At 40.6% G+C, this 12,893-nt stretch overlaps 1 protein-coding gene across 1 annotated transcript; it reads left to right on the top strand.

Moving 5' to 3' along the window:
- The first annotated feature begins 6,616 nt into the window (after window positions 1-6,616).
- On the top strand, window positions 6,617-12,528 carry tmx1 (thioredoxin-related transmembrane protein 1). The gene is made up of 8 exons (XM_075447940.1): window positions 6,617-6,850; window positions 7,226-7,341; window positions 8,179-8,224; window positions 8,631-8,759; window positions 9,020-9,065; window positions 9,489-9,590; window positions 9,722-9,788; window positions 9,937-12,528. Exons 1-8 carry the CDS (start codon window positions 6,645-6,647, stop codon window positions 10,188-10,190), a joined length of 966 nt encoding a protein of 321 aa, XP_075304055.1. The 5' UTR covers window positions 6,617-6,644; the 3' UTR covers window positions 10,191-12,528.
- Window positions 12,529-12,893: the final 365 nt, after the last annotated feature.

The raw sequence follows: 12,893 nt of genomic DNA, 5'->3' as shown, positions 1-12,893 counted from the left end.
GATGGAATTAAAAGCACGTCGGGAAAACTCCATTTCTAAAGACCTCTCTGAGTCAGAAAATCATGAATAACTATTATCCTACCTAAAGTGAAAATTCTGCAATTGTGAGCAATTTTCAAAAGGTCTTGAAATATTAACACTGACAAATTCAACATTTCTCTGCTTTTAGAGCGATGTGAAGTGCTTGGAAATGAGTAATGCCTATCTTGGTGCCCATTTTAGGAGCGTAATTAATGCACACCATCAGAAAAACCATTCATCATCTACATTTAAGCATGTCAGGAGGGTTGAGTCCGACACTTTCCCTCATGCGACACAGAAAAAAATAAATCATCACCATGTGGCACCTTCAGAGGCTCATGAGCTGAAGCTGAGGGAGCTTGGAGAAGCATTAATCAGTGGATAGAAGGTTCAGTAGTTTGAGGCTTTGACACTTCTGGAGGCTGCTGAGCTGAAGACTGCGGATACTGTTTCCACCGACTCAACAAATGAGAAGAGGCATTATGTCGGAGAGTCAATGTGGTTTGGGGATGCAGAGTGATTTATAGATTTCATGAGAGCAGCAGGGGGTGTTATTTCTGTTTCCAAGGCAATTACTGTTGTTTGGATTTTACACTGAGGGAAATAAACTCATTAACCGTGCAAACGGAGGAAGGCTGGTAGAAAGCAATAAAAGATATTCTGTTCAGTTTTTCTTGCAGCTCTCATTTCACACGAATTGCGCTGTGCATGAAAATAAAGGCCGATCATTCGCCAGTCTTTAGGTTTGAGTTAAACTTTTGTTTGAAATCACTTTGGGGCCACATTTTACTATGAATTTGGGTTGAGATCACACTAAAAGAAATAAGGTGGAAGTCAGAATTCTGGTTTCTTTACCTCCATTAAAACGGAAATGATTAAAAATGCATTTTGTGTGCATTTACAAGACAATCTGTTAGATTAACATCACATTTTATTATCCACACTAAGTTGTTGTCTTAATGTCGCCTGAAGCTTGTAATGTGTTCTGTTGGCGATGGATGCCTCACAGAGGTCCACACTGTGGGAATGAGTAAGATGTATGAGAGGACACGAGGTAAGACATGATTTTTCACAGGTTATTAGAGTCGGTCCAGTGGCTCCAGATGTTGCTTAGATTGGTGGAACAGCTGGTATTTAGCCGTACTTGTAAGGTTAGGCTTTTCTGCTATTGCGTGTGTTGTGCAGTCTTTGCTAGTTTTGTCTGCATTGCTCGGATTCTGATGAAACAACGCGTTTTAAAAGAGGATGCAAAAGCAGATGATGATGAATGTTGTTCTTAATTGGGTGTTTAACAATGAAAACGATTTTCATCATTCTCATGGTCAGGTTTTGTTCAGCAGGTTATTACGGCGATCATCAGAGCAGCTAGAGTATTTTAAACAACATTACCTTAAAATAGTATAAATAGTGTCTCCGCAGCTAACTGGCTTCTCTTTCCACCAAGTTAATCATCTGACAACTTGCTACCTTTTCTGCCTCAATCCCGTAGAATCTGCAGAACCGACTCGCATTTAAATTGCTTAAAAATACTGAGATGAATAAGAAATGAGAACATTTTTGTGGAGAGCAAAGTTGATACGTAACACAGACCAAGAGTTATGCTCCGAGGAATGAAGGGCCAAGTTGATGAGCTTGTACTGTGGATGTTAAGGGACTGCATGAGCATGTACTCATGGAACCGGAGTTACTGATGTTACTTCGTACACAGAGTTTGTGTACACACCAAACTGCAATGCAACACTGCAGACGTGAGAAGGCTCACACGTAGGAGTTACAGGAGTTACTTTGTGCAGAGTTAAGCTGTCACCACCAACACCTGCTTCTCCACAGGCAATCATGGTGGAACATCTTCACATCACTGGTGCTGTGATGTCAGCGGGACTTGGCTGCCTGTATTAGTTACCCTGTGTGTTTCATTTAAGAATGTTGGTAAATTAGTCAGCAGGTGGAGAATAATCAAAAAATTTCATATTGTGTGTGTTTGTCATTTCACATCTAAGCTGTTCGGTTCGACTGAAGCAAATGCAGCTTTGTTTGCCTTGTTGGTGCGCCTCACATCTGTTAATCAGCAACCTTGGAGGACGTGCTCCCAGCATCTCAGAGCAGAGAACACTGCTCGTATTATCGTGTAGTTTTAGTGGCCGTTTAATCATTCATGTTTGGCTTGGTAACTTTAAACAGCAATCTTACTTTAACACTTAACCTTGCCCAATCATGAAATTTTCTCAAATAATTCACAGATGTGCACGCAGAAAAGAAATTACCCTCCTTCGTCGATGATATTACATGCTGTGCCTCATATGCTCCCTGTGTCTGCATGTGAATGAATGGAACAGGGCGGCAAACTGAAAAAAGCAATCTAATGGTGCCAATGATTAATATTATGTAGCCTGTGTTCATATCCATGAACTTTCTGTTGTCAATAAATGCAGGTAGGATTATAGACTTATACTGACAAAAGGCAACACAATTCTTTATTTGTCTATTTGAATATACATTCATGAAGTTGGATAAAGAACTAAATATATTATAGAAAATGTTCTCTATCTAGTTTCAGTAAATCAGCCCACTAAAACAAATGCCACTCAAATTGCAGCCTGTGGTCTACTCCTTTATGTGACCATGTTCAAACCATTAGTTTTTACAAATAATAGCTGGTGGGCGAACAACCAATGGCTTCACTATGAAAGAGAATGCTTTTGTACTGAAAAAACCACAACAACACATTTATTCATTTTCTCATCTTTGAATACTACTGCAGCTTTAGATTACTAGTGAATACGACAGAATTAGGATGGAAATGTTGTTTAGGAGACAAGGACAGGTGAACTACCCAGAGATACTGGTACTGTAGTAAAATGTTGTGTAAAGCAGCTATTATTTTAGAGGCTCCACTGTGCTGCTCTTCCACCGCACTCCCACGCTCCGCCACTTCTCATCACTCTTGAAATTACTGAAATCCATCAGCTGTCACGTGGGCAGTCTCTGAAAGCTGAAAAGCAGCACAATAGCACATCAATTGGAGCGCTGATAGCTTTTACATCCAGATAGAGCTGTAGGTCTGACGTAAGTGAGGTAAGTAACCTCGAATCTATTGAAAAGAAAAAAAATAAGGCTATTATGGCTGCTGGACAGACAAGAAACTACAGTCCGTCAGAGGGTACAGCAGTGAGAGTGCCAAAGTGCATTAGTTAATATCCCATCTCTTACATTTCCCATATTCCACTGCAGCTCGTCAGCTGCAATTGTCCTACTCTAATGCATACCCTGATTTATTGACTGTTTCATTGAAAATGGGACAAGAACTCACAAAATGGATGCTGAAATTTGATTTGAGCAAGAGGCAGCGTAGACCTTTGACAGGCTGCTAGTTCATCACAGAGACTAAAAGAAAGCCGGCTATTCAGCCAACTAGTTTTGACTAAAAACTATCCCAATGAGACTATGTGTGAACTTGCAGTCACTTAAAGCATTTCCAGAATGCCGCTCTTCTTTAAAAATCCTCATGTTGTTCTGCATTCTGCTGCAAATGACTCACAGACAACGTCTGTGCAGTGAATTCGGCTAAATTTAAATGAAACTCACTCACACAGTCTGCAGTGTCGGGGTATTGGACACACTTCAGTCAATAAATCGATTGCATTCTTGTGCATATACACTGGGGGAAAGTCCGATTACTAACAGATTTGAGTTATGACACATTATTGCTCAATCAAGCTGCTCATGTGTCCGTGCTTAATGTCCTACAGTTGTGACAATTACTGCTGATGGAAAATACCTGCTGCTAACAGTAATAATGTGTGGACAGAGCGCAACAACATCTTGGGGACATTTTTTTCTTGACCGCCATATTTGTTGTGGGTTGTCCCATTTTCTGTAGCGCTGTGACAAAAACTGACAGGATGGATGTTTTATTTGATCTCGTGCTGAATCTGCAACATTAGCATTGGACCATCTTGCTGCCTGTCGTTAAATTGGCTATGATGGCATCTTAATAAAAATTTCTCTCTCTCTACTTACGGTTCTGAGAATGAACCGGAGAGATGAAGGTGCTGGCCATAAAAACCTAAACTAAGCTAAGAGGTAAAAAAAAACAAAAAACACTGAAAAACACTGTCGAGATGAACTGTAGAGTCGTTGGATTTGAAGTTTTCAAGCTAAACTGTCATTTGGCCCCTTTTTAAATTGAATATAGACTATCGCTACTTCAAGTCAAGTATGAACTACCATGTCTAGAGTAGAAATGCTAAAACGGAAAAATTGTTCAAGGACAAAAATGTCTGTAATTCCTGCAAGCTCCACAATAGAAGAGAAGTTACCATAGAAACAATCAGCCTCTGGCCACCTATCAACAGTTTAATTAACAGGGAATTAAATGTAAAATCTGAATCTTGCAGAGCCAACTGTATGTTTATTATCACATCAGTGGGCTCTACAGAGGAACTCTTTTCTCAAAAAGCAATATCAGTGTCAGAAGCATTGTAAAGGGAATTCAGACACATTTAGCACAGAGTCCCTGCTTCCAACCAGCTGCAGACGGAGCACAGCAATGCACAAACTAAACAAAATTACAACTCCCCGGTCCGCCACTCATTTTCCTCACTGTCATATAGAGTTAAAGGAGGGGAACAGATGACTGCCGAGCAGGAAGGAGATTAATTTTCTGCTGCAAGTGGAGCAGAGCTGATGGCTGGAGAAAGGGGCCGATGGAAGGGGCACAAAAGGATGTCATCTGCAGGGTATTTTTAGAGTGTGAGGTGCACTGATAACCGGCTGCCGGTGCAATCTGCCTGCAGGTTTCCAGCAATAATAACTGCTCTCTTTCTGCACATTCACTCAGAGTGACGTCCTCTCATGCAGAGGAGCAAGACTAACACACACACACGGGCATGCATTCAGAATGATGAAAAGACTGTTGTGACAGTGTCATTTGCTAAATTTACTCCTCCTTATTAATGTGCTGTTTTTTTTAAAAATGTATTCAATACTTTAACAGATATCTGGCCTCAAAGATATATATTTTTGTTTTTCTAGCTACAACCTCTTCTCAAAATACAGTAAGGATGACAAGACAGGATGACAAGATTATAGAAAATACGAATGTATATGTATGTATGTATGAAATCAATATAACGACGTACCGAATATGAGTTGGTAAAGTGAAAACAGGTGAATGTTTTATTAGGTTTTTTTATTTAGGGCAAAAAGAAGGCTGCTCCTAATTAGCCAATCTTGCACTCAGCCACTTCAAAACTGTTTGCGAGCTTCCTCGTTATCTCATGCAAAATACATCCATAAAGCTCCAAAAAAAATAGTCTAGAGTGTGCATAGACAGAAGGTAATCCAGTCAGTCAGTAATCCAGTACAGCATCTGGATCTATGTTGGTCATCGCTTTCCTTGGGAAAGTCCTTTCCTTAGCATGCAGTTTGTCCTGGTCAGGCCCCATTTTTTTCCTGTTCTTTCACACCTCCATCTCTTCTCCTCCCTTCACCATCAGATTTGACCGTTTATGCTTACATTTTTGCCAAAATAAAAAAGTGGCCATGGTACCAGACCCAGGTGACATAGGACACTTGTCATAGGGTGGCACTACTGTCCCAACGAGCGACACAGCGTGATGCACCCTCTGATGGGGTGTCTATTAAAAAGAGTTTACCCAAATAAAGAGCAATAGTGACCTTTCCATCCATCAACGGTACACCTCTCTCCATTCCAACTCATCATCCCACCACTTGAAATTAAACTTCAAGCCAAATTAGATTAACTTTGCGTGTGACATTTGATAAAGAAATTGGAAACACTTGGATGATGACTATTCTAATGAAATGATAGACCCTCTTTTCTGCTCTGTTAGTTTATATGATGCAAAAGCATAAACATATAACTCTGCACCAAAAACATTGACTGTAGTTTTGACAAAAACAGGCTTCAGTACATTCTCCACTGCAGCTTGAATATACTACATAGTTAGTGGAATTCAAGAATTGTTGCAAAGATTCCTCAACCATATTTGTAACAACGGTATATATACTGTAATACACAAAGGAATACTATGGCTTTACTAATGTCCACTAATCAAACAAGTTTGGGAGTGTTAGAAGAATGCAGTCGTTTTATTTCTTTTCTTTGGCAACTCTTTGATTGTAAGCGTTGACAAACTGTTGTAATGTGGATTTTGGTCCAGATAGAAAAATGATACCCATCCCAAAGCAAACGCTCACGTGCCCGAGTTCTACCTCTTTTCTCGGTTATTTGAGAGAACAGCAGCACCTCCTGCTGGTAACCAAATACACAAATTCAAAATATTTTGCAGCAGTGAAAGTTTACCATTTTAATATGTGATGGAAAACAACATCAAGAAGGACATACTTTTGCGCGTTTATATGGAAGAAGAATAAACAACCACCTTGAATACATCTTTCTTAAAGACAGCAAATGTTTGTACTTCAAAATGCCACGTAGGACTCGTAAAAGAAAATATCAAATCTATCTATCTATCTATCTATCTATCTATCTATCTATCTATCTATCTATCTATCTATCTATCTATCTATCTGACGTCAGAGCTGTTGGCGTACAGACGCATGACGGAAGTGAGCAAAGGCTGTCTGACAGACTGGAGATGGCGTGTTTGCTAGCCAGCAGTAGCAGCACGAGCACAATAATGTTTTCTTTATCACGGCAAACAAAACACCGCTTCTCGATCTCCTTTTTACTTTTAGGAATATATTTAACATCGTTGCAAGTGTCGGCCAAGCCGGACAGCCTCAAAGATGTGACCGACGGGAACTGGGAGAAGATCCTGACAGGGGAATGGATGATTGAATTGTCAGTGTGCTAATGCGCCGTGCTAACGGCTATTCGGCTAGTTTGTTAGTTTTGTTTTGAACTCGCGTAAACGGAGCATGAATTCCCGCGTGCGGTCAGGCTCAAGTCTCGCTTTTCAGCGCTATCTTTTTATCGCCTTGTCACCCTTCATTTATTCCTTATCAATTGTGAAAATGTCTAACATTGCAAATAGCTGTCATCTTTAGCTAACCAGATTCTCAGAGTTGCGTGCTAGCCAGGGAGCTAACTTAACGGCTAATGAGGAACGCGAGTAGCTACAAACATGTTAGCCCGCACATGAGACATTGTGCTGTATTGTCTGAGCATTATTTATGTATTTGTTTGCTAATTTATTACTTTTTTTGTGATCCTCAGCTACGCACCCTGGTGCCCAGCATGCCAGCAGCTCCAGTCGGTGTGGAAGGAGTTTGCGGATTGGGGGGAGGACATGGGGGTCAACATAGCCAAGGTGGATGTGACAGAACAACCAGGTAGACCTAAAAGACCTATATCCCAACTGACTATTGCTGTGGTTTGTTTATACGTAATTATTCAACGCTCTATAGGCAGTTCAGTATGCCTAAAGCCCAGGACGTAATAACTTAAACGGATTACAACTGCAGTGATCACCAGTGAAGCTTGTAATGTACGTTTTTTTGCTGAAACCTTTGAAAAATTTTGATACAGTTGCTTAGTTATTGGTTGTTGATGAGCAAAGGTGTTTTAGTGGAAAAAGTCGGTAAAGGCATTGGAAATTGTGCTTCACTTTGACTTCCTTGTAATGCACAACGGGTCAACAGTACCACAAAACAATCCCTGTCAATGCCACCTTCAGGTGGAGTCACCTACATGCCATTTCAATAGATTTGAGGGAAGCTTGAGCCGTTTACACACATGTACATGGAAGATTTTCGGGGGAGAGTGTAAACAATTTGGTGCGGTCTTCAGCCGAAAGGACAAACTCACGCATGCACAGTGACAGTAAATGCTCTGGATTATTCGCTGACATTGTCTCACCCGGTGATATTCTGGAGATTTCACTAAGGGGGCTGGGTGGAAAATCTCCCCAAGAATTCCAGAGCAAATGTTTTAAGCATTTGCGTTCTTGGACGCCACCTCTTCAGACCATCACCAGAACATTTCTCGAAGTCCATGTGTGAAAATGGCTTCACTTTGGCTCAGACCCAGCAGGTAGTTGCTTTTGTTGCCTTAAAATTTCACCCCGCGCATGCAGCTGCATGTTTAAAGAGGAACACGGTGCTGGTAATATAAAAGTCAGAGTGCTCCTGTCTGTTCGCTGATACTAACTTGTCTCCTCCCTCTGTAAGGTTTGAGCGGGCGATTCATCATAACCTCACTTCCTACTATTTACCAGTAAGTTCTTGCTTATTTTGTGGTTTTCATTACTTCCGTGTGTCTGTGGCTGCTGAGTTGTGAGAGAAGACTACTTTTAACCTGATTTAGAATCGCATGTATCCTTAGATCACCAACTTTCTCCACTTTAGAAGTCACTTGTAGTCACATTAACATTTCTAGTCGCTGACTTGGTTATTTTATATCGTCAGTAATTTGGAACGTGTTTTCCAGAAGTTTTGCTTTTAAATTCAAATAAATAGGGACAGATGTTTGTGAAGCAGCTGAAGATATTTATTTAATCATCTGTCGCTGCAAATTAGTAGAAAGATGAAAGCATATTTTCTCATCTTTTTTTTTTAATTGTTACTTTTAAGAAATGGCGTTAACCAAAGTAACTGAGTGTGTGCGTCTTGTTGTGTTTCAGCTGTAAGGATGGCTTCTTCCGGAAGTACCAGGGAGCTCGTACTAAAGATGACTTCCTCAGCTTTGTCGATGAGCAGAAGTGGAAAGCGGTTGAGCCCGTGTCCTCTTGGTTTGGGCCTTCCTCATTTTTGTAAGTTTGAAAATAATTTTTCTTTCTTCTTTTTATTTTTAGGCTTCAATCTGTAATGAACACATTTAAGAATTAGAATCAGTTGGCATTGCTGCTGTAGTTCTTTGCTTGATAATAAAAGGAATAGACAATAAAAGTGTCTTTTTGTCAACTAGAAGCCCCCCCCAACCGGTCTGTATCTTGTCACATTTTGTGTTCAGTCTTTACAATGATTTTGCAGTTGGACAGAACAGTGTCATGTTGCATTTCTCTTTTGGCAGAATGAATTCCATGTCGGCTTTGTTCAAGCTCTCCATGTTTATCCGGGTAAGTCACTCTTCAAGGCATTACATACAGTAACGTACATACCTGCAGGAATAATTTCACCTGAACAAAGTCACACACTCTTTAGATATCGTACTTTGTTTTCATTAAAGAGATTTGCTGATGTATAATGCACGTACACATTGTTCTGGTTTGTATTCGGACACTATTTGAAAGGCATCCACACCATGCCTGTGGTTGTGGTGCCAGAGGATCATTAGATTCCTCCTTTTGAAGAAATGAATGTTTGCCCCTTCCAAATAAATACATGGACAGAGATGAAGTCCATTCTAAAGTAACTCTAAACTGCTTGCTTGATTGATGATGTTAAATGTGCTCTGTGTGTGATTTAAGTCTTGGCTTGTGTTGAAATATTCTTTTAATTTGAAGGCCAGCAATGTGTTAGAATGTTGTCGTGTTTTCCAGCGTTGCCATAACTACATGACAGAACAGCTGGGGATTCCTGTTTGGGGTTCATATATTATCTTTGGCCTGGCCACCCTCTTCTCAGGCCTTGTGTTGGGTCTGGTGAGTATTTATTTATCTTTTTTTTTACAATTTGATGAAATATATTAAGCATATGATAGTTGTCGTGAAGCCAACATAAAGAAAATTGCTCAAGGCGATTTTTAAAGGTTATTAATGTCTCGTCTTGACAGTTACTGGTGTTCATCGCAGACTTCGTCTTTCCCTCGAGACGATTTTCTTCTTCTGATTACTACCAGAGTGAGTTTAATATGAGATTATCCTGCTTCAGTGGGCCGTAGATATTTAGAATATAGACACGGATCGGTACAAATGTTCTGGTTAGAGTTTTGCTTCCAGCTGGCTCATAAACTCACACCGATGGCTGTTTTAAAATGTTATTCTGCAGAGAAACAGGCAATGGAGCAGGCGAGGTTAATCCAGCAACAAGACGAAGCCCAAGAAGCCGATGGTGAGGAAGAAGAGGATGAAGAGGAAGAAGAGGAGGATGGGGATAAGGATGAGGTCTGGAGAAAGCGGAGAGGATCTCCCGAGGGTCGCCCGGAACCTAAGGGACATGGTTACCCCAATGAAGCTCTGAGGAAGAGGGTGGTGGGCAAGCGTGAGGAAGAGGAGGAGGAGGAGGAGGAGGAGGACACCTAAAGAGGCCTGCATGGAGCTTCACATGCCTCCGTACTCCTTTTGAGAAGAGCATCGCGGATTCCGCAGAGTTGGAGGAGCTGTGATCCCGGGCAGCAGTGTTAAAAGGAAGGAATCGCGAGTCTCCTTACACCCGGAACCTTCTGTTGACCCCAAGAAACGTCTCGCTTTTCTTTTATTCTTCCCTCCCCTCTCTTCTCCTTCCCTCGATTTTTAACAGGAGCACTTTAGACTCTCACCGTCGCTCTCTCCACCTGAGCAGCACGCTCCACCTGGAACAATAAAAACTCTCCTCGCACCTGTTTTCACTTGTGAAAACAAATAGCCTGTCGGAGGTTTAGGTATGAAGTACAGCACAGCTGAATTTTTGCCACGCTGTTTATGCTATGCATTGTTTTTTTTGTTTTTTTAAAGAATCGTTTTTCATTTTGGTTTGAGTTATAACAGGCTTGTGGTTTGTGTTTGAATTTTACTCCTCAGTTATTGTATTAATAGACTATTTTATTTAGTGTAGAAAACCTGACATCGAAAACAATCTTACTCATACCATTCCGCTGTCAGTGAATGATGAAGAAATCTCCAGAACCATAGTGTTAATCCTTAAAATATCAGCCCTAATTTTCTTTTTCTCTTAAAATAATCCCCTACCCCCCAAAAAGCATTTTTTTTTTTACTATGTCATTTAATGCTAATGATGTGTTAACGCTTGACCAGTTTCGATGGATTACAACAAACTCTGGTGTGATTGCTTTGTCGTGGCGTTATCCAAGCCCACCAGACTACTTCAGAATCAATTCTTGTGTAATGTTACAGAATATGAAGGCAGCACAGGCCAAAGACATCCTAGCACACGGTGCTTGATTCTTTCCATTTTCCACTTTCCTGAGCACACCGTTTGGTTTTTAACCAAGCTCATCAGAACCACCGTTTTCCTTGCAAAGTGTTTCTCCGTTTTTTTTAATCTGCGACACAGGAAGTTTCTGTATCTTTTTGAAAGTAAAAAATAATAAAATAAACAAAATGCTGGGAGTGGATTTATCCCGACGTACGGCTTTGTTTTCGGCGTTCTGTAAGTTGTCAACAACTCAGAAAAGCAGCCCAGTCAGCGTGTGTTTGTATCCGTATGTCTCACTGGGTTGGATCCAGAAAATGCCAGTGTGGGGCTAATTTCTCCTTTTTTTAAAATCCGGACCTGTAGAACAAAACCACGAGTGACGGCACCGTAAATGTGCTTTTTTGTTTTTGTTCCAACAGTTGGAAATCTTTCGCTTTCCAGTAAATTCATGAAGCCTTGATTCAGAAATAGTGTAGCAGTATTAGATTGACCTTGTACATGCAATTTGAAATCAGCCATATGTAATAACAGATATTGTACAGTATGTATAGTAAATGCACAATGGAGATAAACAGCAGTTGTAGGGCTCTTGAATAACTAGATTTTCATGAAGCCCTGGATTCTAACTTTGACACAGGCGTGTATGCAAGCGTGCATCCTCACCATGTAGCTCTGTAAGGGGCAGGAACCCCTCTATTAGCTCTGCTCAGCAGTCGCACCAAAGTTTGACTGAGCTGCAATACTGTTTTGTTTTTTTCTGAAAAAATGAAATAAACCAAGCTAAGATGACGTTAATCATAGAGTAGTAATTATATTCACTCAAATATGAAAGGCGTGCTGAATGTTTTTCTGTAGATCCTGTACGTTGCTCACAACTCATCATTAATTAGAAGAACAAAAAAACCCCGTCTTTTTTCTGTTCCTAATGTTTACTTGTGAGTTTCTGACTTTGAGCGGATGTTTGGAGAACTCCGGTGTGCTGTCTGCTCGTCGCTAAGTGGGCAGCGCACCACGTGCATGCTGTGATGTGGTTAAAGAGGTGAACAAAGCGGGCGCTGCGGCTCCCCTTCATACATAGTAGGGTGGCATTTCTGTCCTAACACGTGAAACCTAAGTAAAGGAGGCAGGGGCTCAGCCTACTGTAATCTTTTTATTATTATTTTTTTTCTACTAGCATTTGAGCTTCATCTGCATGAGTGCCGTTTTGTTACCGACTCCTCATTTAAAGTGTATAAATACTGGCACTTAAAGGAACTGTGTGCATCGCTGTCTCAGTGCTTAAAGGACCTCAGTGTATGACCCGTGTTTAGATGCATATTTCACTTTGTTTTTTTTAAGACACATTTGTCAATTTTTATCTCCCCCAAACAAAGGAATCCAGTTGATGCTAATAACAGGTTTGGTTTTATTTTTATTGTCCATTATTTATGGCTTGTAGCATTCTACTTTACTCTGAGCAGGCTGTGTTCTTCACTGTTTCTTTGAATAAAGGTTCAACTCTGAAAACCCTTTTGTACAGCTTCCTGGTGCAACTATAAACCAGTGGTGTTATCGGGTCATTTACCAGATCTTTTTAATGGGGTACAACAGCAGGACATAAATCACTGTAGTTTAAAAAAAAAAAACATTTTTAAAGGAGGGAAGAGAGAAAAAGACTAAGTGAAAATGCTGAAGCATTGTTTGAAAACTAAATACACTCCATGATTCTTGCACTAACTTGGAAGAATTTGTTTTCAGACACGTGGATGTTATCAGTCTCTCACATTGTGGAGGAATTTTGTTCCAATCCTTTTCAATGTTGCTTCAGTTTAATGAGCTTCAGCTCTCTGAAGGTCCCACATTAGCTCTGCAGGTCTGGACATTGGCGGCAC

The sequence above is a fragment of the Odontesthes bonariensis genome, chromosome 17 (genome assembly GCF_027942865.1).
Source record: "Odontesthes bonariensis isolate fOdoBon6 chromosome 17, fOdoBon6.hap1, whole genome shotgun sequence".
NCBI classification, from domain to species: Eukaryota; Metazoa; Chordata; class Actinopteri; order Atheriniformes; family Atherinopsidae; genus Odontesthes; species Odontesthes bonariensis.
The sequence above is the reverse complement of the archived record's forward strand: the minus strand, read 5'-3'. Positions and strand labels throughout refer to the sequence as shown.